Source organism: Equus caballus, chromosome 11, assembly GCF_041296265.1.
Source record: "Equus caballus isolate H_3958 breed thoroughbred chromosome 11, TB-T2T, whole genome shotgun sequence".
NCBI lineage: Eukaryota > Metazoa > Chordata > Mammalia > Perissodactyla > Equidae > Equus > Equus caballus.
Window position 1 is genome coordinate 32,693,651 of NC_091694.1, and position 26,758 is coordinate 32,720,408.

The following is a 26,758-nucleotide window of genomic DNA, read 5'->3' on the forward strand; positions in this document are numbered from 1 at the left end:
TCTGACCCAGTGTAGGCCTAGGCTAATGTCTATGTTTATCTCTTAGTTTTTAACAAAAAAATTTTTTAAGTAAGAAATAAATTAAAAAATTTTTAGGGGGCCGGCCCCATGGCCGAGTGGTTAAGTTTGCACGCTCTACTTCGGCGGCCCAGGGTTTCGCTGGTTCGGATCCTGGGCGCAGACATGCCACCGCTCATCAGGCCATGCTGAGGCAGCATCCCACATGCCACCACTAGAAGGACCCACAACTAAAATATACAACTATGTACTGGGGGGCTTTGGGGAGAAGAAGAAGAAGAAAAAAAAGGTTGGCAACAGATGTCAGCTCAGGTGCCAATCTTTAAAAAGAAAAATTTTAATAGAAAAAATCTTATAGAATAAGGACATAAAGAAAACATTTTTGTACAGCTGTACAATGTGTTTGTGTTTTAAGCTCAGCGTTATTACAAAAGAGTCAAAAAGTTTTTAAAAATTTTTTAAAGTTTATAAAGTAAAAAAGTTACAGTGAGCTAAGGTTAATTTATTATTGAAGAAACTGAAGTATTTTTAATAAATTTAGCTTAGCCTAAGTGTACAGTGCTTATAAAGTCTACAGTAGGGGCCGGCCCCGTGGCCGAGTGATTAAATTCATGCACTCCACTTAGGTGGCCCAGGGTTTCGCTGGTTCAGATCCTGGGCGCAGACATGGCACCGCTCGTCAGGCCACGCTGAGGTGGCATCCCACATGCCACAACTAGAAGGACGCACAACTAAAATATACAACTATGTACCGAGGGGCTTTGGGGAGAAAAAGGAAAAAAAAAATGATGTCTACAGTAGTGTGCAGTGATGTCCTGGGCCTTCGCATTCACTCACCACTCACTCTGTGACTCACCTGGAGCAACTTCCAGTCCTGCAAGCTCCATTCACGGTAGCTGCCCTATACAGGTGTACCATTTTGATCTTTTATACCATATTTTTACTGTATCTTTTCTATGTTTGGATACACAAATATTTACCATTGTGTTACAGTTGCCTGCAGTATTCAGTACAGTAACATGCTGTACGAGTTTGTTGCTTAAGAGTAACAGGCTATACCATATAGCCTAGGTGTTGCTTAATGACGGGGATACGTTCTGAGAAACGTATTGTTAGGTGATTTTGTCATTGTGTAAACATCACAGAGGGTACTTACACGAACCTACATGGTACAGCCTACTACACATCTAGGCTATATGGTACTAATCTTATGGGACCACCGTCATATATGTGGTCTGTTGTTCACTGAAACGTTGTTATGCAGCATATTACTGTATATTTATCTCTGTATATGTGTGTGGGGCCATTGTATTATTTTACATATGTACACACATACATACATATGTATGTGTGTATGTGCTTTTATGTGTCTATAAGTCTCCCTGGATATATATGCATGCATGTTTCTATGTCATTGCATAGATGCCTGCTTGCAACAGTGTCTGTATGCTGTTATGTGTATATGAGGCTATGATTGTGTGTGTATAAATTACAACACATATGACACGATATATGTGTACAGATGCCATTATATGGCATTACACAATATGTAACGACACACTATCATACAGTCATGTAAATGTGTGTAATGCCATACAATGACATGGTTTCATTTATATCTAGATATCTAGATGTATAGATATCACCATGTACCTATTGTATATTTATCACCATGTATGAGTGAGTCACTATATTTGTGTGTGTATGGAACCAATGTGTCTATTATGTGAATGTCACTATGCGCGTATTTGTATTCTCTTCTACGCGTGACACACATCATATGTGTTTGTATCATTGCACGTGTGTGTACCGTTGAATATGTATGTGTCCTGAGTGTGCGTATATCATTGTGTGACATGCCAGCCATGTCACATGTGTCTGTCACTGTACACGTGTGTTGATAGCATATGTGTACAGGGACCCTGTACGTAAATGCACACACATGACAAAGTATGTGCTTTGTATAGGAGTATCTGTGCCCTTGTCTAAGTAGAAGATGCTTTGTGTGGGGGCCATAGTGGGTGTGTGTCCACTTCTTATACTACCAACAACCCTCTAGACTTTCTTAGATTAGGACTGGTGGTAGGCAGCCTTCAGTTTGGGGGTGTGGAAAGTAAGTGGAGGGCAGAGCCAGAGTTCAAGTAAAAGGTGGGAGGGCTCTCATGACCCTGCCCCTCCATGTCCTGCCCCCTTTCCTCCGTTTGCAGGGAGGTCCTCACCCCAGGCATCCTTCCTTGGCAGCTGCGGCCTGGCCAGGCCCAGAGCCCTCTTCTGGTCTCAAAGGCAGGGCCAAACTCATATCTCTCAGGAGAGTGAGAGTGATTCTCCCTCCCAGTCCCTCTGTGCACCCACCCCACCAATGTGCCTGCTGAACCCATTCAGCCTCCCAATCCCAGCAACAGAATCTCAGACAAAAGAGAAGCAGAGTCCATTCTTTATTAGTGTTGGGGTCCCTGGCACACACCCCCCCCATTCCCTTCCATCTACCCTCCTTTCCCGCCTCTTCTTTGTCCTGGCATCTGTCCATTCGAGGCTGGGCCCCGGCGCCGGGGCCTCTCCACAGCTGCGTCAGGTCCAAATGTCCAGCCCTCCCAGGCCTCAAGGCAGCGGAGGAGCTGATGTGGCATTTCCCTGGTTGGCCGGAACCAGGAGGGACAGCACCACAGGGGGCAGTGAAGGCCTTTCAGGGGTTCGAGTGGGGTGGGGAGGGTGCCTGAGGGGCTCACCTGTCACACACGGTCCTGAGTGTGGAGGAAGACGGTGGCGGGCGGCGGCGGCGTGGTCTCCGAAGCCCACAGTACACTCATCCATAAAGTAGGAAACACTACACCCTCCAGTGCTGTTAGTAGTGCTTTCTACTTTATGGGTGACTGCACTGTCTGTCTGTCCGTCTGCGGGTACTCTTCAGGCCGCCCGCTCCTCCTCCTGACTCCTGCTTCAAGAGCCCCTCAGCCCTCCCCGTGGCTTCCCAAGACCCCAACACCCTTCTCCGTAGCCCCGAAAGGGCCCGCCCTGGGCCCTGTGGGCGGTGACTCAGCATGGCGCCAGACTAGCCTCCTCTACCTCCCTCCCCCCACTTCCTCTTTGGTTCCCTCTTCCCTTCCCCCTAGGGCTCCACCCCATCCCCCCACTTTCAGGACACTCAGGTAGAGACCATGGCTATTCTGGAGGCCTCACCTCAGTCCCCAGTTCTGACCCCCTGAGTGACCCCTCCCAGCCCCAATACCTGCCCTCTAGAGTCCACCTGAGGCAGGCACAGCCTCCTTCCGCCAAGGCCTCAGTCCCCAACCTCCTCACCAGCCCAAGGCCCTGACTCCTTCGCTGCCCGGGAACTCCCCAGGCAGGCGCCCAAGGCTATTGCAACGGAGATGGTAGCCATATTGGGCGGCGGGAGACACTTAGTGCCTCTCACTGACACCACATCCCACTTTTCAGCCTCTGCCCACCCTCTGCCGTTCCCACCCTACTCTCTGGCCCTTGTCCCTTGAAACCTTGAACCCCTCTTTCTTCATCTGGGGGCCAGGAGCCATTTTACCTTCCTCATCTAGAGAGAAGTCAAGGCCCAGGATTTTGAAGAGTTGTGCCACTATGAAGGCCAGTAGATCTGAGCGTTATTGCACCTTTTTGCCTAGAGCTTTGCTAGTAAGCCTTGGCACCCAAGCCCCTGAAGCCTCCCCGAAAGCTTCTCCACCCAGGGCCCGAAACCCCAACCCCTCATTGCCCCTTGAGGCCCAGAGTCGAGGAGCCCGATTGGGGCTGAAGTGAAAGTTCGGACCCTTACCTGATGCTGCAGGGCTGAAGGGAGCAAGTCCTGCGCTCCAGGCTCCCAAGTGGGGTTCCCTTCAGGGCGGGCAGGGCTTATAACCCCGAGGCCACGTGGGCCAGATCTCAGGGCGCCCAACGGTCTTGGAGCCCGCCCCCACACCACAGCGGAGATTAGCGCCCCTCCCCTCCCAGGGGAGGACAGACTGACAGGAAACCAGAGACGAGGCTGGGTATTGGCGGGAGGGGGGCTGAAGAGACCATCTCACACACCCTGGGCAGGTGGCTTCCGGGACCCCGGGCCTGCCCTTCCCCCATGGCACCAGCTCCAGGGGATGATTCAAGTGTCTGAGACTGACTCAGGGCACAGAGTGACTCCAGGAGGCAAGGACTCCCTCTCAAGACCTTCAGTGAGTGCCCAAAACACGAAGTCCTGAATTCCAGGACAAGAAAAGGACTTTTTCTCTGAGCCCCACCCCCACGGACCCCAGCCCAGCAAACTCCCTTCCTTTCCGGACAGCAGTGGCTTTCTGACCAAGCCATGGTTCCTCTATATGTGCTGCCCAGAGGGGCCATGGAGGTAGAGATGCATAAGGGGGGGTCCGGGCCAGCACATCTCAATACCCTCCATGTAGTCAGTTGCCCTCGGCACCCCACAAAGCCACCCCTCCCACAGCCCCAGCCTGAAGGAGACCAGGCCTGTGCCCTCAGCACAGTATGGGGGTCACACAGGCCAGGTGGGCCTCTTGATGCTAAACTGGGTGTTCATGATTCTCTCAGGGCCTGTGGGGATGGGAGGGCAGGGCAGAACAGTGGTAAGGACCAGGGTCTAAGGCAGGGCATGGGTGCCATTGGGCTTGGAGGAATGGAGGGAAAGATGTTCCAGGGGAGCTTCTGGCAGCCACCGGATGTGGGCAAGGGGCCCGCCCACCTGCATGCCACCCCCGCTTTCCCCATGGGGAAGGCAGGAAGCTGCCCATCCCAGGGCCCCTGGCTGGGGGAGGGGAACAAGGCGTGGGTCTGGGCTGGGGGCAAGGGTGAGCTGGATCCGGGCCACACATTTTCCTCAAGGTTCTCCAAGCCTGTCAGTGGGCTTGGCTCTGGAATCCAAAGGAATAGATTAGGGGAGGGGGAGGAGGAGTGGATGACATTCACCCAGTGACTCCTTCCCTGAAGGCCATAGGCCTCTCCTCTGGGTCCCCCACTCAGGGTCAGGTCCACAAAGACTTCAGGGAACTCTCCGATTCAGGCCCAGAAGAGGGTTGGCATGGAAGAGGGCAGCAAAGAGGGAGATTGCCTCACATCTTTTCCTTAAGGAAGGGCAGCCCTCAACCTGGAAAGTTGGCCCCTAAATGGGACAAAGAAAGGGGGAACAGGGCCCTTCAGTGCCTAATGTCTGAAGAGACAGCGGTGAGGAGAGTGAGCTGCCCAGAAATGGGACAGTACTCCTTTAACAGACCACCGCTGCTGCAGACCTGGGTGGAGGGGAAGTGGCTGCCCCAGGCGATAAGAGGATAAGAATATCAAAGTTGTGCAGTAACCTGGGTTCCTGGACCCCCACCCTTCAGGGCCCCTCCTCCAAGAGCATCTTGCCTCCCCACCTTCTGCTTAGAGTGCCCCAAGAATCATCACCTCAGATGTGCTTTGTCCCAGCAAAGGAATCTCACAGACTGGGAGCCAGGAGGCCCGGCTTTGGGGCCCAGCTCTGCCATAGACTCCTTCAGCATGTGACCTGTGGCAAGTCAGACCTGAGGTTCCTTCTGAGGGCCACATTCATCCCTCAACAGTTTCTAACCCAGCCCCTCTCTTGTCGTGAGCAGGGTGGGGGTGTCCCTGATGCCTGCTGCCCTGTGACAACAGAGGCTACTTTTCCTTTGTATGCCCTCAATGCCCAAGGCCAAAGACCACCACTGATTTTTTTTCCTCAAGGAGAGAGTCTGAGGTCTAGCCTCTGTGTCCACAGAGCTTCTAGGGTCAGGAGGCTTCTGGAGGGGCTGGGCTTTTTGCTGGTTCCCACTCTGAGGCTGGGGTTGAAGAGGGATGGAACTGAAGTGGGGCTCAGGGTCCCTGTACCTGGACTTCTCCCCCAGCCCAGCGATGACTCCCAGCTCTGCTGGGTCTCAAACCAGAAGAAACAGAACAAGGCCAGAGACACAATCAAGGATGAGGAAGGGGCCAGGCCTGGGATGAGGATGCAGAGACAATAAGAACCACCCAGGTAAGTAGAACAGGAGTGCTGGACTGGAAGCCCTGCTCCAGGCTGGCACAACCCACGTGTGTGGCCTGTGTGACTGACTGGCAGGTGACTGAGGGAAGAGCAGTGGGTGCCTGAACGCGCGCGCGCACACACATGCACACACGCAGGGTCAAAAGAGCCCAAAAGATTCACAGTCTCCTTTCTAGAGAGGTACAGCAGGCCCAGAGCCACACAGACACACAGTAGGTGACACCCCAGCTCAGGCCCACAAACACACCTGAGGAAGCCCTGCTGCACACTCCTGGACACACCTGCCTTCTCCCCGCAAACGCCCAGGAAAGCTCACTCGGGAATGTGAGGCCAGTGCTTGGGAGGGTGATGAGAGTGAGTTGAGGACGGCTTGAGAACACAGCCACCTCTGTGAGAGAGGCGTGACTTGCACTCCTGCCCCCAAAGCTGCCTGCTGCCTGAGTTCCTCGTGATGAGAGAAATTAAACCCTGGATGATGGTCAATGGCCGAGAGAAGAGGTGGCTGAGAGAGGAGGCCTCTCTTTGTGGAGGAGACAGGAGTTCAAGTGGATTCTTCAAACTCTGCCCCTTTGTGGTAAGTCCAGGCTCAGCCAGGCACTCACTGGGCAGCCTTGGCTCACTTGGACTCTGCTATAAAATGTCCTCCATGGTCCTTTCCAGTTCTGACATTCTTAGTCCAGGGATCAGATTCCTGCTCAGAGGTAGCAAAAGGGGAGAAAGAGTAGGGACCAAAATTAGAAGGCGTAGGGATGGGGCAGCTGCATCAAGACAAATTGGTGAGACAGCTGAGGCCACTGGAGTCTGGGCGGGATCCTGGGAGATCCCAGGCTCACTATCCCTTACTCCCACCCCAGCCTCACTGACCATTGGGACAGGCATCTTCACGCGCCAAGCTGAGGCTATGGGCAGATAAATGTGAGCCTGAGGAGAAAAGGACACAGGACCCAGCTTCAGGGACTCCCAATCTGATAGGCGAGACACAGATATGCAGGGTCTGAGAGTTTTCTGTGTCGGTGTGAGTGAGCAGTGGTCCCTAAAGCAGGTCCAGAGCTTCAGGTCTGATGGGGACGCTGGCTCCTACTTGAGCGAGCACTGAATCTAAGGAGTGAAGTAGAACACACGTAACACCTCCACACATCCCTACATCTTACAAAATTATAGCAACAAGGGCAAATTAGTCCTGGGTGGGGGTGAGGGGCCCAGGGGGCTGGACTGATGGATGCTGGAGTGCAACCTCAGAGTCACAGGGCACCCATCAGAGAAGGCTTCCTGGAGGAAGTGAATACAGATGGAAGAGGGCATGGAAGGAGAGGAGATAGAGAGGGTAGAAGCTGACCAGACAAAGAGGAGAAACAGGAGAAAATGGTCTTTTGAAGACCTAACACCTGCAAGGAGAGCAAGCCTAGAGTGGGAGAAATGACAAAGGTGGCACATGAAGGCTGAGAAGAAAACTAAGCCTGCTCTCCAGCTGCAGGGGCCTGGGGCCCTTACTCGGCAGGCAGGCGGAGATGGCAGCCCAGATAACCTGTCTTGTGAAGAGACAACAAGAGAGAAGCCACAGGACCTAACCACTCGCAAACAGGAAGTCAGAAGGCACAGCAGGCCCGCCCTCAGGGGAGCCAGAGTTGGGGGCAGGCCTGCCCACAAAGGAGGGAAACTGAGCCCCCAGTATTGCAAAATGGGGCTAAAGACATTTGGAGTCAATAGTCTCAAATGTTGGAACCTTTCACCGCCCTTCTTGGAGGAGCCGCCAAGGGAAGCAGGTGCTGAGATAAGGAAGAGCCTCTTGAACCTAGGACAGCCCTATGCCCTGCAGAGGTCATCTCAGCACCCAGGACAGTCCCTGACTCATCTCAGAGCCTTGGGGAGCACCAGGAGTGCTGAGAGCCTCAGATGAGGAGGGTGGGTAGGCTCTCCCTCAGCCCTGCCTGCACGGTCCAGACACCCTCCAGGTTTAGCTTCATGCTCTCCTGCTCTACTATCGCCAGGGGCAGCTGCAGTGCCCCCTGGGAGGCCAGCTCTGCTCTGGGATGGGCTTCTGGCTCAGCTCTCTGGATCACAGTATCCAAGGCCTTTTAAGCAGCAAGGTCGGGCAGCAAGCTGGCCTGAGTCAGGAAACTGAGCTGCAAACCCAGGGAGAGGCAGAAGGCAGCCTGAGGTCACAAAGCAAGTTAGGGCCAAGTTCAGGGTTTGGTCCACAGCCTCTGGGAAGAGGCAGGGTGGTCTGGGTAGGAAAAGAGGTGTGGGTGTGAGGAAGGCCACCTTGACCACTGCTGTGGGAGTGGCCATGAAACCAGAAGCGTCCTCCACTGGGATCTCCTAGGGACACAAGCAGGGAAATGAAAGAAAGCTCCTCCTGGCTCTTTCCACACACAGGTGCCTGGCTTCACTTGCAGAGTTACTCCTGCCCCAGTTTAAACTGCTACAAATAAATTGTGTGTGTGTGTGTGTCCCGAGAGCTGGCGATCCCTCATCAGCCTAACTCCTTACTCCCAACATCAGGACCACCAAGCAGAGGGCAAAACTAGGAGGCAGGAGACTAGAGGTCTGGTCTGCCTGCCCCACCCCCCCTCTGCTGTGGCTATCTGCAGTGTAACTTTAGACCAGTCACTGAATCTGTCCCCCAACCCCCAGCCTTTGTTTCTTCATCTACAAAATTGAAGAGGAGGTTGACCAGAGGACCTGTTTATACTCTAGGAAGTCCCCAAGAGCCAGGGGCCCCAGGGATATTGGAGGAGGAAGTAGCAAGCCCTGTGTTCCAAGACCAGCCCAGCCACTAGACAACCCATGGACTTCCCCAGCTGGCTCAAGGGCAGAGCACCCATAGCTCAGAGAAGGCAGGTGGCTGGGAAAAGATCCTGAGCAGAATCCTCCCCTTATCTTGGCTAGGAAGGAGGGGCAAAGGGCTGGGGGTGGGGGGTGATCCCTTGGTCTATTTCCTCCTGCAAGCATCCTGCCCTCCACAGGATTCCTCACATCCCAGCGACTCCTGGAAAAGTGGAAGGTGAAGGGTGGAAAGAACAGAGCGCTCTGTGAGGACGGCCCTGTGAGCTCTTCTGGGCTGTTTCTTCATTCACCTCCACGGAGCTGGGGGGAAGGGCAGCAGCTGAGGCATCTAGAGAACTTTATATAACACATTCAATCTGAGTCTCATTTGATCATCATGCTGACCCAGTGATGTAAACGATGGTGTCCCCATCTCAGAGATGAGGAACCGGAAACTCGCGAGGTTAAGTTTCACCTTCCTGAAAATCGGCCAACAGTCTGCATTTCGTTTCTGTCCCCCTAAGAGACACTATTCAAAGTGCTCCCAAAAGGACCAGGCCTGGCAGACTTCAGAGGGGATACTCAACAGATGGTGGAGATGCAGGCTCACAAACCCAGAGAAGCGGGTTGGAAAAAGCAGTGGGGGGAACTCAAGGCAGACTTCCTGCCTCCAGGCTTGTGGGTGAGGGGGCAGAGGGGTCTAACAGGTGACCAAGTGGTCTGCAGAATCTCTCCCACAGCGAATGGCCACCCAGCCCCTTCCCTCAGAGCCTAGTAGGCAGTCAGGTGGGGGAGGGCTGGCCACGCAGGCCAGGGTCCCCCAGCAGCCACAGCAGAAGCAGCAGCAGCAGCAGCTCACAGCACTGGAGCCGTTAAAAAGTGACTCAACCAGAAAGTGCTTTTGAAGCGACGCCCGCCAGGGCCCCAGAGCCAAACCTCAAAAAGATGAAGTGAGAGAGACAGGCCTGCGGGGGCTGGGCTGGGGGTGGAGGCCCGGCCTGGAGCCGGCCTGGCCAAATAAGGGCAAATGCTCCCAGGCCAGCCAATGGGGTGCAGGCAGCCACGTCATGGGGCTGTGGCTGGAGGTGGGGTGGAGGGAGGAGGTGAGAGGCCTGAGGCAAAATGGGTGTGGGGGACGAGCAGGGGCACAAGCCCTCCAGGAAGGGTCAAGGGTGAGTGAGCCCAGGGAGGTGTTGGGGCCTTCATCCCCAAAGACGTGGTGCTGAAGTCAGTAGACCCACACCCCCAAGAGCCCCACCTGCAGGCTGGGACTCAAGGGAGCAAAAGGAAGACAAGGAGGACCCCCTCACTCCTGCCTGGTTATGGGCCCTAGATCCCCACAGGCCGGGGCAGAACAAAAGGGAGGGCCAAATGAAAGGGAGGCCATAGGACTAAAACACCAGTGCAGGCTTGCCTGGCCACTGACCTTGGGCAAATAACATAACTGAAACTCAGTTTTTTCATCTATGAAAGGGGAATAATGCCTCATAGGACAGTATTGAGGGTCAAATGCAATGATGGAGGTGGCCAGTTTTGAATCTGGTAAATGCCATACTAATATATTATTATCGTAGAAGCGCTGGCCCAGGGCTGCTTCTCATTCATATTCTTGCCTCCCAGTTGCTGTTAAAGATCTCTTTGCAGGGACACCATGTGGTTCCCAATTCTGGCCTCTGGTGTCTATAATGAGGGAGGGGAGGTGCGGGGGCCAGAGGGGTCCTTCCAATCTAAGCTCAGCCCCTCCTGCTGCAGAAGCAGAACAGACACGCTCTCCTTGGGCTCATTCACCAGGGACATGAAGTGCCAACCTCAACCTCCTCCATCCCCTTATCTTCCTGCCTGGTTCTACTGGGCTCCAGACCCCGCCCCCATCTCCCTGCTCCCCTGGGGTGCAGGGCTGAGGAAGTGAGTCTACTCAGCTGCCCAGAGAAAGTGCCAGTGCTGGAGCTGCCTGCACAGGGTGGGGGCAGCTGCTGGCTTCTCCCAGGGCCTGTGATCACTCCCTCAGGCCTCCCCAGCCCCTGCTGGGACCACAAGCCCAGGAAGAAGGCTGGGCGCTGGCTGCCACCCTCTTCGTGGAGTTCTTTCTCTCTCCCAAGCATGGATTTGCATGTACCCCTCTGCCCTCTGCTACTCAAGCCCCCAGAGACAAGGTGACAGTTAAACCCCTCTTCCGGCTAGTGGCCCCAGAGCACTCACTTCCTTCCAGGTATTTTCCGGGACGGGGGGAGGGGTTGAAAGGGTGGCAGTTGCTGGGTTTGGGGAAGAAGGAATGAGGACTCCATTCTGGAGAGAAGCTGGGTTCCCCCACCCTGGTGCCTGAAGCTGTTCCTTACCTTCCCTCAAGTTCTCTCCGTAGCACAAGAGTTCAGTTTGGAGGAGGGAGAGTGCACAGTCAGGAGGCGCACAGGAGTTCTTGAAATGGGCCTGCTATCTGACTTCTTACATGCCCAGGCCTCCCTCCGCTGTGGGGTGGACTCCCCAAGGAAAGTTTGGGCTTCAAGTCCTCTGTCCATGACCCCAGAATACCTGCCCCCAACTCTGGGGCGAGTGTTGAGAATAGGAGAGCGGAGATCTAGAGGGGAGATGTTTTCCATCATATTTCTCAAAGGATCTGGCATCCTGGTGCCAGCAGCACTGAGCTCTTTTCTCCGCACTCAGTTCCTGCTTCCTGCAATCTTACAGCAAAGAGAAACACAGCAATCTGTAGGCAAAAGGCGCTGAGCCAAGCAGTGTAGGACATACGAAGTAGCAGTGACACCCTCTGGACTTCTGACCACTGTCTCTGGGGCTCAGTCTTCTCACCCCTAAAGTGAGGGCCTAGCCTAAGTCACGACTCTCCCAGTGCTCACATTCTCTGTGTGATCTGCCTTCACTCTTTCTACAGCCCAACACTCTGGACCTCACCCTCCCACTGGTGAAGGCCTCTGAGACCCAAGGCCCAGGCAGGCAGTCATGTGCTTTCTTCTTCAGTCTAAGCCTTACCGGCTCACCCTTCAGCAATTTTTTTTTTAAAGATTTTATTTTTTTCCTTTTTCTCCCCAAAGCCCCCCGGTACATAGTTGTATATTCTTCGTTGTGGGTCCTTCTAGTTATGGCATGTGGGACGCTGCCTCAGCGTGGTTTGATGAGCAGTGCCATGTCCACGCCCAGGATTCGAACCAACGAAACACTGGGCCGCCTGCAGCGGAGCATATGAACTTAACCACTCGGCCACGGGGCCAGCCCCCCTTCAGCAATTTTTACCCAGCACGGCTGTCTGTTCTCCTAGCTCAAAAAAGACTGGAAGGGGGACAGCCACACATGAGCAGCAGAAGTGACAGCTGACAGGCTGACATGAATCCAAGAGGTGGAAAAATAATCAGTCCCAGAACCATTTCACCAGATGATGCAAAAATGGAGGTTTATAACAATGACTGTGAGCCAAGTAAAGGTTAAATCACATCCAGAATGTCATATCCAAATAGCAAGGAAATACATATTTAAAAACAAAATGTCATAAAAAGTGAGAGAACAGAAAGAGAGATGAAAATACAAAGCCATGGTACTTGAAGGAAACTATTTGTTTTGATATATTTATGTATGAAAGACGTGTTGGAACATCCATTGCCCAACCATGCCAGAGGGATGACATTCTTGCCACACTTACCTAGAATTTATCTAGAGGTGGACAACTTTGGATAATGACAATTCCTTAGATACACTTAGTAGTTTACAGCTCTCAAATTATTTTACCTAAGTTAAAGACAGGGCCTGCCACCAACTGCATCTTTAAGTGAGTTTTTTTTTAGGTATGCTTTTTTGGTGAGGCAGATTGGCCCTGAGCTAACATCTGTTGCCAATCTTCCTCTTTTTTTTCTCCCCAAAGCCCTGGTACATAGTTGTATGCCCTGGTTGTAGGTCATTCTAGTTCTTCTATGTGGGATGCCGCCACAGCATGCCTGATGAGTGGTGCATAGGTCTATGCCCAGGATCTGAACCAGCAAACCCCAGGCTAACCAAGCTGAGCGTGCAAACTTAATCACTCAGCCACAGGGCTGGCCCCTTTAAGTGAGCTTTTTAAATTTGAAATATCATGTACAAACAGGAAAGTGAACAAATCATGAGTGTATAACTCAATAAATTTTCAGAAAGTGAACCGACCTATGTAACTAGCATCCAGATCAAGAAACAAACCTAACCAACACCTTAAGAGCCCCTCATGCCTTCTTCCACCCCCACCTTTCACAGATAACCACTATCCTGCCACCTAACACAAGAGTTTTGTCACCTGCATTTATTAAGGGGCAAACTTCATTTTAAAGAAGTAAAGTGAGTTGGAAAAGTCACAACTAATGGGTGGTGGAGACAGCAAGGCTGGCAGGCAGGGACAAGGCCCCTAGTTGGATGTGCGTGTTTTTATCACACGAGTCTGTGTGCCAGTGGAGCACAAAGGTGCCATAATTGGGCTGCAGATGGAGGGATGTGGTGAGTAGAAAAAAGCAGGAGAGTTTGGGGAGTATGGAGCTCAGACTGGCAGATACCTAAGAGCTGCTGGAGTGGAAGAGAAGATGCAGCGAGGTGGGAGTTGGAGAAGGACTGGACCAGTTTCCCAATGCTCTGCACACGGTTCCTTGAGTAAATCCCGAGGACCTCTTCCCTGGGCCATTTCCCCACACTGCCTCCCTCTCTTTAGCTAATTTTAGACCTAGGGACCAGAGATGTAGGTGGTCAGAGTATGGTGGTCAGGGGGGCTCAATGTGTAGGGTCGTGTAACTTTCACGCAACAACAAGCTAAGGCCTCACGCTGGTTCTGTGGGATGTTCACGAAGGGAGCAAACCTGCTGCGTTTGGGGATAACTATGTCAGAAACAGTAAGCAGCACTAAATTGGGTGTGGGCAATGTATTTCTTGAGCTAAGGCTCCACCACTTGATCATACCAGGTCACTTTAACTCTTCATTACTACCTAGGAAGTTAACTATAACACAAGGGTTTTGTGAGGATTGAATAAGATAATGGATGTGAAAGCCCTTTTGTCAACTGTAAAATGCTATTTAAATGAAGGGTTTACTGATAATAAACATGAACCAGACTTCCAGACAAAGATGTTATTAGTCTGTTCTTAAATATTACCTACCTGTCTCTTGTATACACAACACACACACACACACACAGATCAGGCGGCAGGGAGGGGGCTTGAATAACAGGTTATAGACAGGTTGGGAGTAAGAAGGTAATGGCCATGCCCAGAGGGGAGGCCTCAATCCCAAACTTGAAGAGCCCATCCCCGTTACTCTTGGGGAAACTGCTCCCCTCCAAGACCAGAATGTTCTGACCCTTGTTCTATCAGCTACCAAACCCTGCCTTGAGCTGGAGGCTGCACTCGGCAATGCACTGCCACTTAGACCATTTTGGGGAGAGACCCTAACCCCACAGCCTGTGGTGAGAGGCGAGTGGAGAATGAGCAATAAGCAGGCAAGGGGAAGGCAGCCTGGTCACTACTGTTTCTAATCTGTCTGACCTGAGTCTGTCCTTGTTGAACTAGGGAGGAGCCTTGCCTTTCTGAAGGAAAGAAGCCAAACTACTGAGCAAGGGAACAAACAAGACGCTGGGCAGATATGGGACCTCAGGAGTCAGAATGGGGCTGGACCTCTGACAGACAGAATGGGCAGGGCATAGCCCTCACGCATGCGGAGAGCAGGGCAGCAGTACCAGCTCCTGAAACCTTTTCTACCACACAGCACTGCTCACTCCCAAAGAGCCCTGAAGAACCAATGGTCTCTGTTTCAGCTTCTTTGGGCTCCCAGCCAGGGATGGGGATCCAGCACTTTATTGCCTATCTGGGCTGCTGAGTGGCACCACAAGCAGGTTCAAAGACCAAAGAAAGCAAGAAAGCAAATTCAGAAGCAGCTTCTAGGCAGAATCCAGTTGGAACTGCGTGAAATCCGGTCACTGCAACTGGTCCCCCTCCCCCACAACCATCAGTGCCTATGTCTTTCGCTTCCTGCGAGGCTGACAGTTAGGGCCCCAGCTCAGTGTGGGGTTGAGGCAGCCTGAGTGTGGTTATTTGTGCACAGCTCCTCTTGCCTCCCCTCCCCACAACTGTTTCCATTCTCACCAAGCAGCCACGTCCGGGTCAGACACACAGGACAGCAGCGGGGATTTCCAAGGGACTTTTTGAGAAAGCCAGTGAAAGTTGGGTGTTGGCTGCATGGCCTAGGCACTCTTGCTGAAACCCACTTCTTCCCTCCAGGACTTAAGCTCTAGCCTGGTGGGGCCGCTTCCCAAGGCTCCTTCCAGATTGAAATCAGACAGAAACCAGCACCCCTGGAGCTCTTTCAGTTTGCTGGGCAGGGGAAATCCTTTGAAAAACTCAGGTGGAATTTGGGTTAACAGACCATTCCCTCAGAGCTTGAAGGCACCAAAGAAAATGGTTCTGGTTTGAGGAGGACCTGTGAGTGGTGACATGAGCGGCCTGAGCCAGTCCCAGCTTCCTTCTTATGAGAGGACGAGGAAAGCGGGTCAGGGGAGAGTCAGCATCTCTCCCTTGTTCCCCCACACTCCAGGCCACAGGTAAGGAGACACTGACTCACTAGCAACACCAGGTGGCTAAGAGACACAAAGCCCTAGAGCAGGCACCTTTGCCAATGAGTCAGAGCTACCCTGCATTGGTGGTTCTGGGTATTTCCCCCACTATTTTTTTTTCTTTTTGTTTTTTTTCTGCTTTATCTCCCCAAACCCCCCCCCCGAACACAGTTGCATATCTTAGTTGCATGTCTTTCTAGTTGTGGGATGTGGGATGCCGCCTCAACGTGGCCTGACGAGCGGTGCCATGTCCACGCCCAGGATCCGAACCCTGGGCCACCACAGCACAGCGTGCGAACTTAACCACTCGGCCACGGAGCCGGCCCCTCCCCAACTATTTTGGTTGATTGTGCACATACATATATTGAAGAACGGCTAATAAAAGGACAGCAAACGAAGTTTACCTTTTATAAAACTTAAGTTACGGAATTTTTTTTCCCATTGCTTCATTTTTATAATTGCAACATTCCTGAGGTAGACAGAGTATACTCATTCTTGTTTTATAGATAGAGAACAAGAAACAGGGAGGGGCTGGCCCCGTGGTGGAGTGATTAAGTTTTCACGCTCTGCTTCGGCAGCCCAGGGTTTCCCTGGTTTGGATCCTGGGTGTGGACATGGCACCGCTCATCAAGCCACACTGAGGCGGCATCCCACACAGCAGCGCCAGAAGGACCAGCAACTAGAACACACACCTACGTACTGGGGGGCTTTGGGGAGAAGGAAAAAAAAAAAGATTGGCAACGGCTCAGGCACCAATCTAAAGAAAATAATAAATTACAGGTGATTCTAATGTGTTTAAAAAAAGGGAAATCATGGGGATACTGACAGGATTTTTGTGGAAATTTAAGTAAATGAGAATTTATGGTAAATTTTTACCTCTAAAACAAGTAAGTCACGTTGGCCAATAACATGACATCACTCAAGGTCCCTCCTAGGCCAGAGAAGAAAGGGAGGGGAAGTACAAACTAGCCAGACCAAGACGCAAAAGCCACCTGAGGCTGGGTCTCCTTAGGGGAATACAGAGGGATGTGAATGGGGGAGAGGGAGGTCATGAGTGCCACTGACTAGCCTAAGGCATAGAAAGAGCAGGAAAAAGAAGAAAACAGACAAGGAAAAAAAGTATTAAACCTGGCCAAGGGTCAAAGAATACAAAGAAGGCTTATTATTTCAAGGGACACCTGCTGAGGGTCTAGAGGGCAGATGGCTACAACCGCCAGACACCAGGACTACCAGGCCCATGGGGTTGCCTAGACTCAGGAGAGCAGAGCTTCCAACAAGACGCAAGGAAGCACACTGAAAAGGCGGTAACCCTGGAGCTCAGAGATGAGTAATGGGGAGCAAAAGAGCCTCTGTTGCTCTGAGAAGGTGCTTACAAAGCAACTTTTGTGGGGTGGGTTTTTTTTTGTGAGGAAGATTGGCCCTGAGCTAACATCTGTTGCCAATCTTCCTCGTTTTGCTCAAGGAAGATTGTCCCCAAGCTAACATCTGTGCCAATCTTCCTCTATTCCGTACGTGAGATGCTGCCACAGCATGGCTTGAGGGGCAGTGTATAGGTCTACGCCCAGGATCCAAACCCGTGAACCCCAGGCCGCTGAAGTGGAGTGTGCAAACTTAACCACTATGTTACCGGTTCTTACTGTGCCCAGCTAAGAGAAAAGAAGGAAACGAGGCATCTCTCGTGGGCTTAAGAACCTTTTCAGGGGTTCATGTTTATTGGCATTTGACCCAGACTCCTGCCCATGCACAAGGGCACAGCCCTGGGCTGTGGGTAGGAAAACCAGCATCCTACACCCCAACCAATTCAGTCTCTGTTAATCCACCAATCCAAACCCCTCCCACCCCCACCAGTAGTCCAAAGAAGGTAAAATGGCCCAGGGACATGCTGTACTGCTCTCTCAACGGTCCGCTGAGTCTCAGAACTGGAGAGTGGGAAGTATTTGAAGCTCTGCTTATTTAGTTCCACAACAAAAAATAAGGAGAGGCAGGAGATGGGGAGCAAAGATACTGGCAGCCATGCATCTTGCTACGTCTTTATAGCTGTGTCTCTGGATTTGTAGGCCACTCCCCGACTTTTCAGCTCCCGCACGATTCCTGTGGCAGGAAATAAAAAACAGCTCCATGAGGGAAGAAGATTCCAGGATTCTGAAGGATAGGAAAGGTCCCTCAGCTGCCACTTTGGCTGGGGTGGGGTGGAGGGGTGGGGCTAAGCAAACGGGAGTTCCTAGACTGCTCAATAGTCCTGCTTGGTCAGCTTTTTACTACTGAAGACCCAGGTTAGTGCCTGGTAATGACTTGGTACGAATGAGAAGAAAAAGAGACACATTGTAGTCATCAAAAGCAAGGGTTCTGGAGCGAAAATGCCTGGGTTCAAATTCTGGCTCCTCACTTACCTGATGGGTGACCTTGGGCAAGTTATTTAACCTGTGTGTGCCTAGTTTACCTCGCAGAGTTGTGAGAACTGGCATTAATTCACATAAAGGACTTCCACAGAGCTTGGCACAATAAATGAACATTGACTATCATTATGACTAGTATTACCTTGGGGCAGGCGACCAGTGACTGACACCGCATATACACCCGGCTTAAAGTTACCTGAGAGAGAAGAAAAGAGATTGCAATAAGAATGAGTTAAGACTAAAGACCAAATGGAGGCTTAAACTAAAAATGAAAGAAATGCTCCCACTCCAAGAGAAGAGCAATCACTACCTTTGGCTACAAGCGTTAAATGACAGAGCACAGGGCACTTTCCTTTTCTCTCCTACAACCCCATCCTTCTCCCTCTGAAACCACTTACCCTGATTTAAGACTCCCCCACTGGACCCGAGAGACAGCAACAACAACACAACTAGGATAAGGAGAAAGGGAGATACTTACTGACTCGCTGCCACTTGGAGACCCAGCTGTCCTCTGGACTCATCATCGCAATGATTCTGGGAAGGGAAAAGAAACAGAATTAGCCTGAGGCTCCCCTACTAGAGAACAGACAGACCACGGGAGCTGCCCTCTTTACTGTTCCCAGCCAGCACAAGAGTGCTGGGAGAGGAAACATATGCAAAAGCCAAGTTTTGAGTCTCTACTAGAAAGCAGGGGAAACTGAGTTCTAATGCTGGGAAGGGGCTGACTCAAAGCTGGTACTGACAAAGGTCCTTTGCACTTACGTCCCTCTCATCAGTCACCACCGCCAAAAGACTATCTCACTAGGCTCAAAAACATCCTTAGCCCAAGGATTCCCTGGCAAACAGGATAGCTTTAGAGGTAGATGGCCAGTGTTACTGATTACAACCAACACAACCACTAGGGGGCTGCGGTCTAGTGTCAAGGGGAGGGTGACTCAAAACAATGGGTCCTTCTACCAGAAATAAGTTAGACTTGGCCAAGCTCTGCCTCTAATGAGCTGTAGAGTCTGGCACACATATGGAGACCTCTCAGAATTTCATCAGGATAAGACTCAAAGGCTGATCTAATACACGAAACACACCTAGCACAGAGCAGATGCTACATAAACATTAGCTCTCATTATCCTAAGAGTCCCTCCCAGCGTAGCTGTGATCCAAGAGCACAGGCAACAGAAAGGCTACGCAAGGGCTAGAAGCCTGCTACTTAACAGGTGTGCATCAGGTGCTTTCAGAAGCTGGGGGTTATCTTTGTCATTCACTCACTCACTCAAACTCTTACTGATGCCTTTTGGGACAGGACTCTTCTAGGCACTGATATTTGCTGACTGCCTCCTCAAACCATTCCCTCTCCTCTTGCAGCAATCTTGGATTCTTATTTGGGGAGCCTCTCTCCCCATGCAAATCCCACATTCTCAGCCATATGCTTTGAGTGAACTGACCCCACCTCCAGGGGTGGTGAGTAGGGTAATACTTGCCCTGGCCCAGCAGACTGACCTGGGGTAGGCACGTATGCCGGCCATTCGCCTGGCCAAAAGCACATTCTCCTCTCTCCTCCACTATCTTTCTAGCCTTACAGCGCCTGTTATCCAATCTTATGACTTAACCTAAACAATTCTCACCATTCTCCAAACATACCCTGGTTTTCCCACTCCATGCTCTTGCTTGAGTCAATCTCTTTGTTTAGAATGCTTTTTCTGCCTCTCTCACCTCAACCTCCTCAAAAATCCTGTACTTCTTTCCTTAAGAGTCTGATTCATATGCTGAGTTCATCTAACCCTCCTCTGATGTCCTTTAGCCTGTGATATACTCACTCTTCAAAAGCCAATAAGCACCAGAATATATAAATAACTCCCACAACTCAACAACAAAAAAGCAAACGACCTGATAAAAAAATGGACAAAGGACTTGCACAGACATTTCTTCAAAGATATACAAATAGCCAATAAGCACATGAAAAGATCACTCAACATCACTAATCATTAGGGAAATGCAAATGAAAACCACAATGAGATACCACTTCACACCCAACAGGGTGGCTATTATCAAAAACCAGAAAATAAGTGTTGGCAAGGATGTGGAGAAATTGGAACCCTTGTGCACTGCTGGTAGGAATATAAAGTGGTACTGCTACTTTGGAAAACAGTATGGTGGTTCCTCAAAATATTAAACATAGAATGATCCAGCAATTCCACTTCTGGATATATACCCACAAGTGAACAGTGGGACCTCAACAGATACCTGTAAACCCACGTTCACAGCAGCATTATTCATAACAGCCAAAATGGTGGCTGTTATGCAACCTAACTGTCCATCAGTATATAATGGATAACAAAATGTGGTCCATACATACAACAGATTATGCAGCTTAACAAGGAAATTCTGACACACACTACAACATGGATAAACCTTGAAGACATTATGCTAAGTGAAATGAGCCAGTCACAAAAGGACAAATATTGTATCATTCCATTTATATGAAGTATCTAGAGTAGTCAAATCCATTGAAAGTAGAATGGTGGCTGCCAGGGGCTGATAGGAAGAGGAAATGAGATGACAAAAGTTCTGGAGATGGATGGTGGTGATGGCTGCACAATAATGTGAATATATTTAATACTACTGAATTCTACACTTAAAAACGGTAAATTTTTGGGTTGGCCCCATGACATAGTGGTTAAGTTCAGCACGTTCTGTTCTGGTGGCCCTGGTTCGCAGGTTCGGATCCTGCGCACCTACCTACACCCCTCACCAGCCATGCTGAGGCACAACTCACATACATAACAGAGGAAGATCAGCATAGATGGTAGCTCAGGGCCAATCTTCCTCACACACACACAAAAAAGTAAATTTATGTACATTTTACAATTTTTTAAACTCTAATATGCAAAACTTTACACTGTGTCTCTCTTACTAGTAAGTATCTCACTGTGTAACTTTTTTTTTGAGGAAGATTAACCCTGAGCTAACTACTGCCAGTCCTCCTCTTTTTGCTGAGGAAGACTGGCCCTGAGCTAACATCCGTGCCCATCTTCCTCTACTTTATATGTGGGACGCCTACCACAGCATGGCTTGTCAAGCGGCGCCATGTCCACACCCTGGATCCGAACCAGCGAACCCCAGGCCACTGGAGCAGAACGTGCGCACTTAACTGCTGTGCCACCAGGCCAGCCCCTCACTGTGTAACTCTTGACATCTCTCACAGCAGCCAACACAGAACTTCACCCATAGATGGGAGTCCCTTCGTTCACTTGCTAGCACTAGGGACTGGAGTATCTACCTGAGTCTGTACATGCACATGTAGGAAGTAAAGGTCCCACGACAACCTCTCTTTTGCCCAATCCCTTATTCTTCCTTAAAGGAAATCAAAGAAGGTATGGAATTGGCCCACCTTGAGGGAACCTTGGCAAGTATCCGGTTTGGGCCAGTTTGTGCATAAACTCTTAATTGGCCTAGAGGCCCAAAGAAACTTAGTACCTCCTTAACCCCCAAAGAACACTGCCCTCTGGCTCCTACCTTGAGGAAGGAAAATTGAAACCTGGCCACTTATGTTTCTCTCACTTCCCTTTCTCCCCACTGGACAATCTTGCCAAGCGAAAACTTTTCTTATAGGTCCTCTTACAGTTCTCTAAAAGCATCAGCTTTGGGGCAATCGTTTACTGTTACCGTACCTTCCTTTTTCTTCATTTTCAAAATGGATCTTCATGCATTCAACAAACATTTATTAAGCATCCACCACCTTCCAGGCCCTATGCCATATTATGGCACACAAGGTAAACAAACTCCCTACCATTAATGAGCTAACATTCCAGTGAAAAACTGTCCAGTGGAAATATAATGAAAGCTGCACAAATCATTTGAAATTTTCTAGCAGCCATGTTTAAAAAAGTAAAGACAAACGGGTATAATTAATTTCAATAATACATTTCACTTAATCAATATATCCAAAGTATTATCATTTAGGCATATAATTAATACAAAGACTATTAAGATATTTTACATTCTTTTTCGCGCTAAGCCCTTGAGATCCAGGGTAGTACATTTTACGTTTAAAGCATATCTCAATTTGACCCAGCCACATTTCAGGTGCTCAATGCCACACGTGGGTAGTGGCTACTGTACTGGACAGCATAGGACTAGTGTGTCTCAAAGTAACTTTGAGACCAACTATGATTAGGTCTCAAAAGCCTGCCCCACATTTACTTGGTGGGGTGGGGTAGGGTGGGTCGGTTAGGGTGGGGGCAGAGGGAATGTAGAAGGAAGGAAAGAATCTAAAGGGGCTTACCCATCAAAGGAAGAGCTGGTGCAATCATATACCATTTCTCGGTTACCCTTCATTTGAAGGTATGCATCACAATTGTCACAACCGTCATATTCAAACTGGTCTATAGTCTGGGAGGGGGAAAAAAGGAGAGAGGTGAGCACGGACAAGGCCAAAAACAGGAGCTTTCTCAATACTTCTACCTGGTCAAGGAGACGGCTTTCTACGTTCGCTCTATCTCACCAGGTCCCCCACCCACCACTCCCAGAAGCCCCTTCCTGAGTGCCACCCTCACACTCCTTCCTCTCTCGTTCCCAACGGCGTTTTACCTACTCCCTTGCCTAGTCTCCTCAGGGTCAGGCACCCTACGACTACTCCCTCAGCTGCAGATTCCCACCCTCCTCTGACTCCCGGTGTACTTCGGCTCCAAAAGAAGTTCACCGAACATCTGTTAAGGGGTCAGCCCTGTGCTAAGAGCTGAGGATTCCAAAGCATGTAAGACCGCCCGTGCCCACGGCTGCCAAACCTGCCTGCTTTCCTACCGACATAAACAACGACCTCCTGCAGCTCCCCCACATCGCCTGCCACCCCCGGCGGCCTGGCCCTTACCTTTCTCTCCACTATCCCGGAGCCCCGTTCTACCCTCTTTCCCCCAGCTTGGTCCCCCACCGCGACTAAACCACGTCCCAGATGGATACCTTGACCAGCGAACACAGCAGACAGGCCCGCAGATGCCGCAGGTCCTTCGGCACCGTCTCCAGAGCCATCCTCTCCGATGGAAGAACAACGAGCGACTGTGCCACAGACCCCTCGCTCACGGGAAGTAAACAGCGAATTACCCAGAATGCCCGACACATCCGGTGCTCAGACTTCCTCTTCCGGTGTGTAAGGCCGCGAGCCCCGCCCCTCCCCCCGCTTCAGGAGATGGTTTCTCCCGCCCGGAGGCGGGGCCGGCCGGGAGTCACCTGGGCCGGCGCGCGCCCCCGCCACCTGGGCCTGCGCGAGGGCGAGGCCGGCGCGGCCGTTGGCCCTGTGGGCGGGGCCTGTGGGGGAGGGGCGGCGCGGTGGCGCCTGCGCGAGAGCGTGCCGCGGCGCGGGCCGGAACCGGGCGGCGCGGGCCATTTGATCTAGGCCGCTGGCACCAGGCCGCGGGCCCTTTGGGAGGCTCCCGGGTGACAGCCGAGATTCTCTTTTGTCTGCCCGTTGTAAAAGCGCGGGGCCAGAGAGTCCACTGTCTCCCTCTGGATTATCTCTGCAGAGACGGAAAGAAAGCCGGGGACAGCCCCGCCTCCTTCCTGACGGCGAGGGCTTGATAGGGTTTCCATTGGCCGTCCGCAGGAATGCCGGCCGTGAACGCACGGCGGAAAAATGCCTGCTTAATTATTTTTTAAAACTCTTTACGTACGTTTCCTCGTTCCAGCCGATAATTTACGCTTTGTGCAGCTTTTAGCATTTAGACACAGCTCCTTTACTTCAGAACATCTGTAGGAGATTGCGTCCTTTTGATTTTTTTTTTTTTAATTTCACCCTATAGGAAGCTAAATGTCGCTCTCTGGTTCAGAATTGGGCAGCAGACCACCACTACCCCTGCCAGCCCTTTCCCGGAGAGGCGGAGCGGGGAGGGCTTTGGGAGGATGAAAGCAAGGCCTCCCCGGGCCCCGCGGAATTCTTCCTACGCCCGGCACCGGCTCTCTTGATCTTCCGAGGTCCCGCGTGTAGGCAGAGCACAGTCATTTGTGTTTATCTGAACTGAAGCTTTGAGATATAAATAGTTTCAGGCCCTGCTGTTCCACCCTCCCAAACAGGCCTAATTGAGACTGAGCTACTTCAAGGCGGGCCTGTCTTGTGCATGTCTCATGCTGTGTTCAGATGGGCTCTGTGACTGGGGTTGGGATGTTCTCTGGCACTGAATACTTTCCTTTATGTTATCTCAGTGGAGCTCTGCAACCACTGCGAAGTAAGCCCATTTTATGGGTGGAAAAAAATGAAGCACAGAATATTTACCCAGGGCCACAAAGAAAGTCACTGAAACATCATAAATTAGAGCGGGAAGTAAAGAGTACAGCAATAATGTAGAAAACAACTGAACCACAGTGAGAATCCAGCCATGTTTTCTCCTCCCCTGATCTCACTAAACCATGCTTTTAGGGGCTTACAAACCCATTCTTGTTGCCAAGCCCACCACTCTACCCTATCTTTTCATAAATCAGAGCTTAGCCTCTGATATCAGATGTAATTTATTTCTGTTGATGCAGAAGATGAAGTCATTACCCTGAGTGACAGTTGTGACAGAACAAAAACACGAGACCAGACTTCATTTGTGGATAAATATATTAGCAAATAAATACATTTCTCAACATAGTGCCTGATTCAAGCATCTTTCTGTCTGGTTCAGATATAAATACCCATGTGGGTGCCTAGGTGCTAGTTCCCCACTTACTTTGAGGGAAGAAGATTCCCAGGTGGGGTCCTATGACCACTTTGCTCCCACATTCACATTCCAAATGGGATAATGCTAGAGGGGCCAGCAATGGTCAAGCTGCCCTGGGGTGAATGTCACCCTAAGGAAACCCCTCAGCCCTTGCCCACTTGGTACCAGCTGCCCAGGCCAGACTTCCTGCTGCAACTCCACTCTCGCATGGCTTACCCTGACCTGTATGGCTTCTATTAGGAGGCTGGGCCTCTGGGCCATCTAACCCCAAGGGTCCCACTTTGCTTTTCCTTTGCTCTCCCCCTGTTCCCCGTCCTGCTGTGAGAGAAAACTCCCAGAGAAGAATTCCCTGTTGTCCTTGTTCAGCTCTAATTCTACCTTTTCTACCTTCATTCCATCCTCCCTCTTCCTAGATGAAGTCTAGCAGAAATCTTCTTTCCGCCTACTTTGAGACTTTGAGATAGGAGATCTCCAAGGAAGAGTTATTCCCTCTCCCTATCACCAGCGCCAGCCCCTAGAGGAACTGGGGCTCCTGGAGTGACAAGGGAGTTTGGAAATCAGAGGCTTCATCCCAGGTTCTTCAAGGTGCTGTACCACCTTGGGGACAGAACTCCACACCCTGGCTTCCTAAAGCCTCCCCTCTGACCTAATATAGTGAATCAGACAATTAAGGACAAGAAGGGAAAAAACATCCTCCCTTATGCACCAGGGCAGACATTGCCTGGAGAAGCTGCAGAGCTCTGCTTTTTAGGGCTCAGGGCTCGCCAATGCTCCTGATCCTTTTGGAGAGAAGGAAAATGGTAAGAGCCAGGGTTGCTGCTGATGCAGCAGCCTTACCTGGGAGAAGCCAAAGCTGGCGTGCAGCACTCACCCAAGGAAGGAGATGCATGCATTCAGCTGGACCCACTGGCTGGTATGAACATGAGGCTTGGGATGAGGGAGACCTGCTGGGGCTGAGGGTAGGAGCAGCACCATTATAACACCTATCTACCCATTCCTAGCTTTCTGCTCTCAAAAAACAGCCTTCAAGGGAGCCAGTCCACACAGGCAGCAGCTGGTTGCCTGGCTGGACACAGACTTGCTGCACTGCAGATGTGTTCTGCAGACAAGATCTGGAGCTGGCAGCAGGAAACAACACCTCCTGCCACCCACCATCACCACTCTTCTTCCAGTGGTTCCAGGAAGTACAGCAAAGAGAGGGGTGTTTTCTGAGGTCCTTTCTTCTCTCAGGAGCAGGACTCTGTGCCAGGTAGGGCCCTGAGTCATCCGGAGCACACTCTTGGTTGGAGCTAGGCCTGAACATCTCACACGGCCTGTTCACACAGCTCCTCAAGCTCCTCCTCTGAGCCTGCGTTTAGAGAAACGGGAGGAAAGAGGTCATTGAATGTCAGGCCAGCCTCTTGCTTTTTCCACCTGCAGCAAAGTACGGCTGGGAAGGAACCACAGAGAGGGAGGAGCAGGGAATGTGTCCAGAGGGATATTTAGATTGAAAGCTGAGAGGGGCCCCAGTTGGGACACAAGGGAGAGAAAACAAATCTAGATAAAGAGAAATATATATAGCAACTAGTATGTTACCAATACTTGGTATTTATTCATTCATCCAAAAAATATTTATTAAGTACTCTTGAATCTGGCCTACTATCATGTGCCCAACAGAAAACAAAAAAATAAATAAATAAATAAGCAGGGACCTGACAACTTTGTAGGAGAGAAGGTGTGCATGCAAATTGCAGTTATGCCAGTGGACAGGACTGGAGTCATAAGAGATGAATTGAAGAAGGGGAGAGATCATGTCCAAGTGGAGCAATCAGGAAGGGCTTCCTGAAAGTGAAGATAAATCAGCTGGTCCTCAGGAATAGGTAAGAATTGGATTTATAGGAACAGGAAGGCAGCAGAATATTCTGGGCTGCAGGAACTGCACGAAGTGTTTACCCAGTTTGGCTACAGCATGAGGCAGGAAGGGAAGGGGAAGAATGGAAAGTAAGGTTGGGAAGGAAGCTAGGGGCTAGCTGGTACTAAAAAGCCTGGAAGGCCAAACCAGTCTGGATTTTTCTTTACTGTGAATAAAACAGAACATTTGAAGATTCTGGACAGTTCATTTGAAGAAGATGACCCTGGCAGCTGTATGAGGGGTAGGTGAGCAGGGTAAATGACCTGCACAATTCTATAGGGCATAATGCTGGATGCGTAGTGCCCTGCCTTCATGACCATATAAGACAGAAAGGAAGAGCTAGGAGTCTCCCGCCTCAAACTTTAGGCTGCACCTAAGACATGGGCAGGGGCCATTGGTACTGGAGGAGAATATGAAAAAGTTAGCAGAGAGACAGTTAACAGAAG

At 50.9% G+C, this 26,758-nt stretch overlaps 2 protein-coding genes, 1 long non-coding RNA gene and 1 other non-coding gene across 6 annotated transcripts in view; 1 reads left to right on the top strand and 3 right to left on the bottom strand.

The window, feature by feature from the left end:
- Positions 1 to 2,822: 2,822 nt before the first annotated feature.
- On the bottom strand, positions 2,823 to 2,886 carry MIR142 (microRNA mir-142). The gene has a single exon (NR_032899.1). It is a non-coding gene; the product is annotated as a microRNA mir-142 (primary transcript).
- A 1,087-nt stretch (positions 2,887 to 3,973) lies between these two features.
- LOC138916263 (uncharacterized) lies at positions 3,974 to 13,858 on the top strand. Its single transcript, XR_011423249.1, has 3 exons — positions 3,974 to 4,190; positions 5,871 to 5,998; positions 8,974 to 13,858. It is a non-coding gene; the product is annotated as an uncharacterized lncRNA (long non-coding RNA).
- A 3,157-nt stretch (positions 13,859 to 17,015) lies between these two features.
- SUPT4H1 (SPT4 homolog, DSIF elongation factor subunit) lies at positions 17,016 to 23,042 on the bottom strand. The gene is made up of 5 exons (XM_001503700.6): positions 22,689 to 23,042; positions 22,015 to 22,121; positions 18,214 to 18,269; positions 17,878 to 17,931; positions 17,016 to 17,430 (listed from the first exon to the last, which is right to left on the bottom strand). The coding sequence occupies exons 1-5, from the start codon at positions 22,845 to 22,847 to the stop codon at positions 17,363 to 17,365; spliced, it is 444 nt and encodes a 147-aa protein (XP_001503750.2). The 5' UTR covers positions 22,848 to 23,042; the 3' UTR covers positions 17,016 to 17,362.
- A 1,261-nt stretch (positions 23,043 to 24,303) lies between these two features.
- RNF43 (ring finger protein 43) overlaps positions 24,304 to 26,758 on the bottom strand; it is a 59,962-nt gene continuing 57,507 nt past the window's right edge. For all 3 annotated transcript variants that reach the window (XM_070227470.1, XM_023652888.2, XM_023652887.2), the window contains one exon: positions 24,304 to 25,769. In XM_070227470.1, coding sequence (XP_070083571.1) covers positions 25,726 to 25,769 — 44 coding nt within the window. In that variant the 3' untranslated portion in view covers positions 24,304 to 25,725. The remainder of the gene's footprint in view (positions 25,770 to 26,758) is intronic.

Excerpts from the sequence above, each read along its gene's own strand:
- SUPT4H1 (XM_001503700.6), bottom strand. The coding sequence starts at position 22,847 with ATGTGTCGGGCATTCTGGGTAATTCGCTGTTTACTTCCCGTGAGCGAG. Across the intron at positions 22,122-22,688 it reads TGCTGTGTTCGCTGGTCAAG|ACTATAGACCAGTTTGAATA; the intron begins GTATCCATCTGG and ends TCCCCCTCCCAG. Across the intron at positions 17,431-17,877 it reads CACTGGTCGCCTGCCCCAAG|GAATCGTGCGGGAGCTGAAA; the intron begins GTAATACTAGTC and ends TTCCTGCCACAG.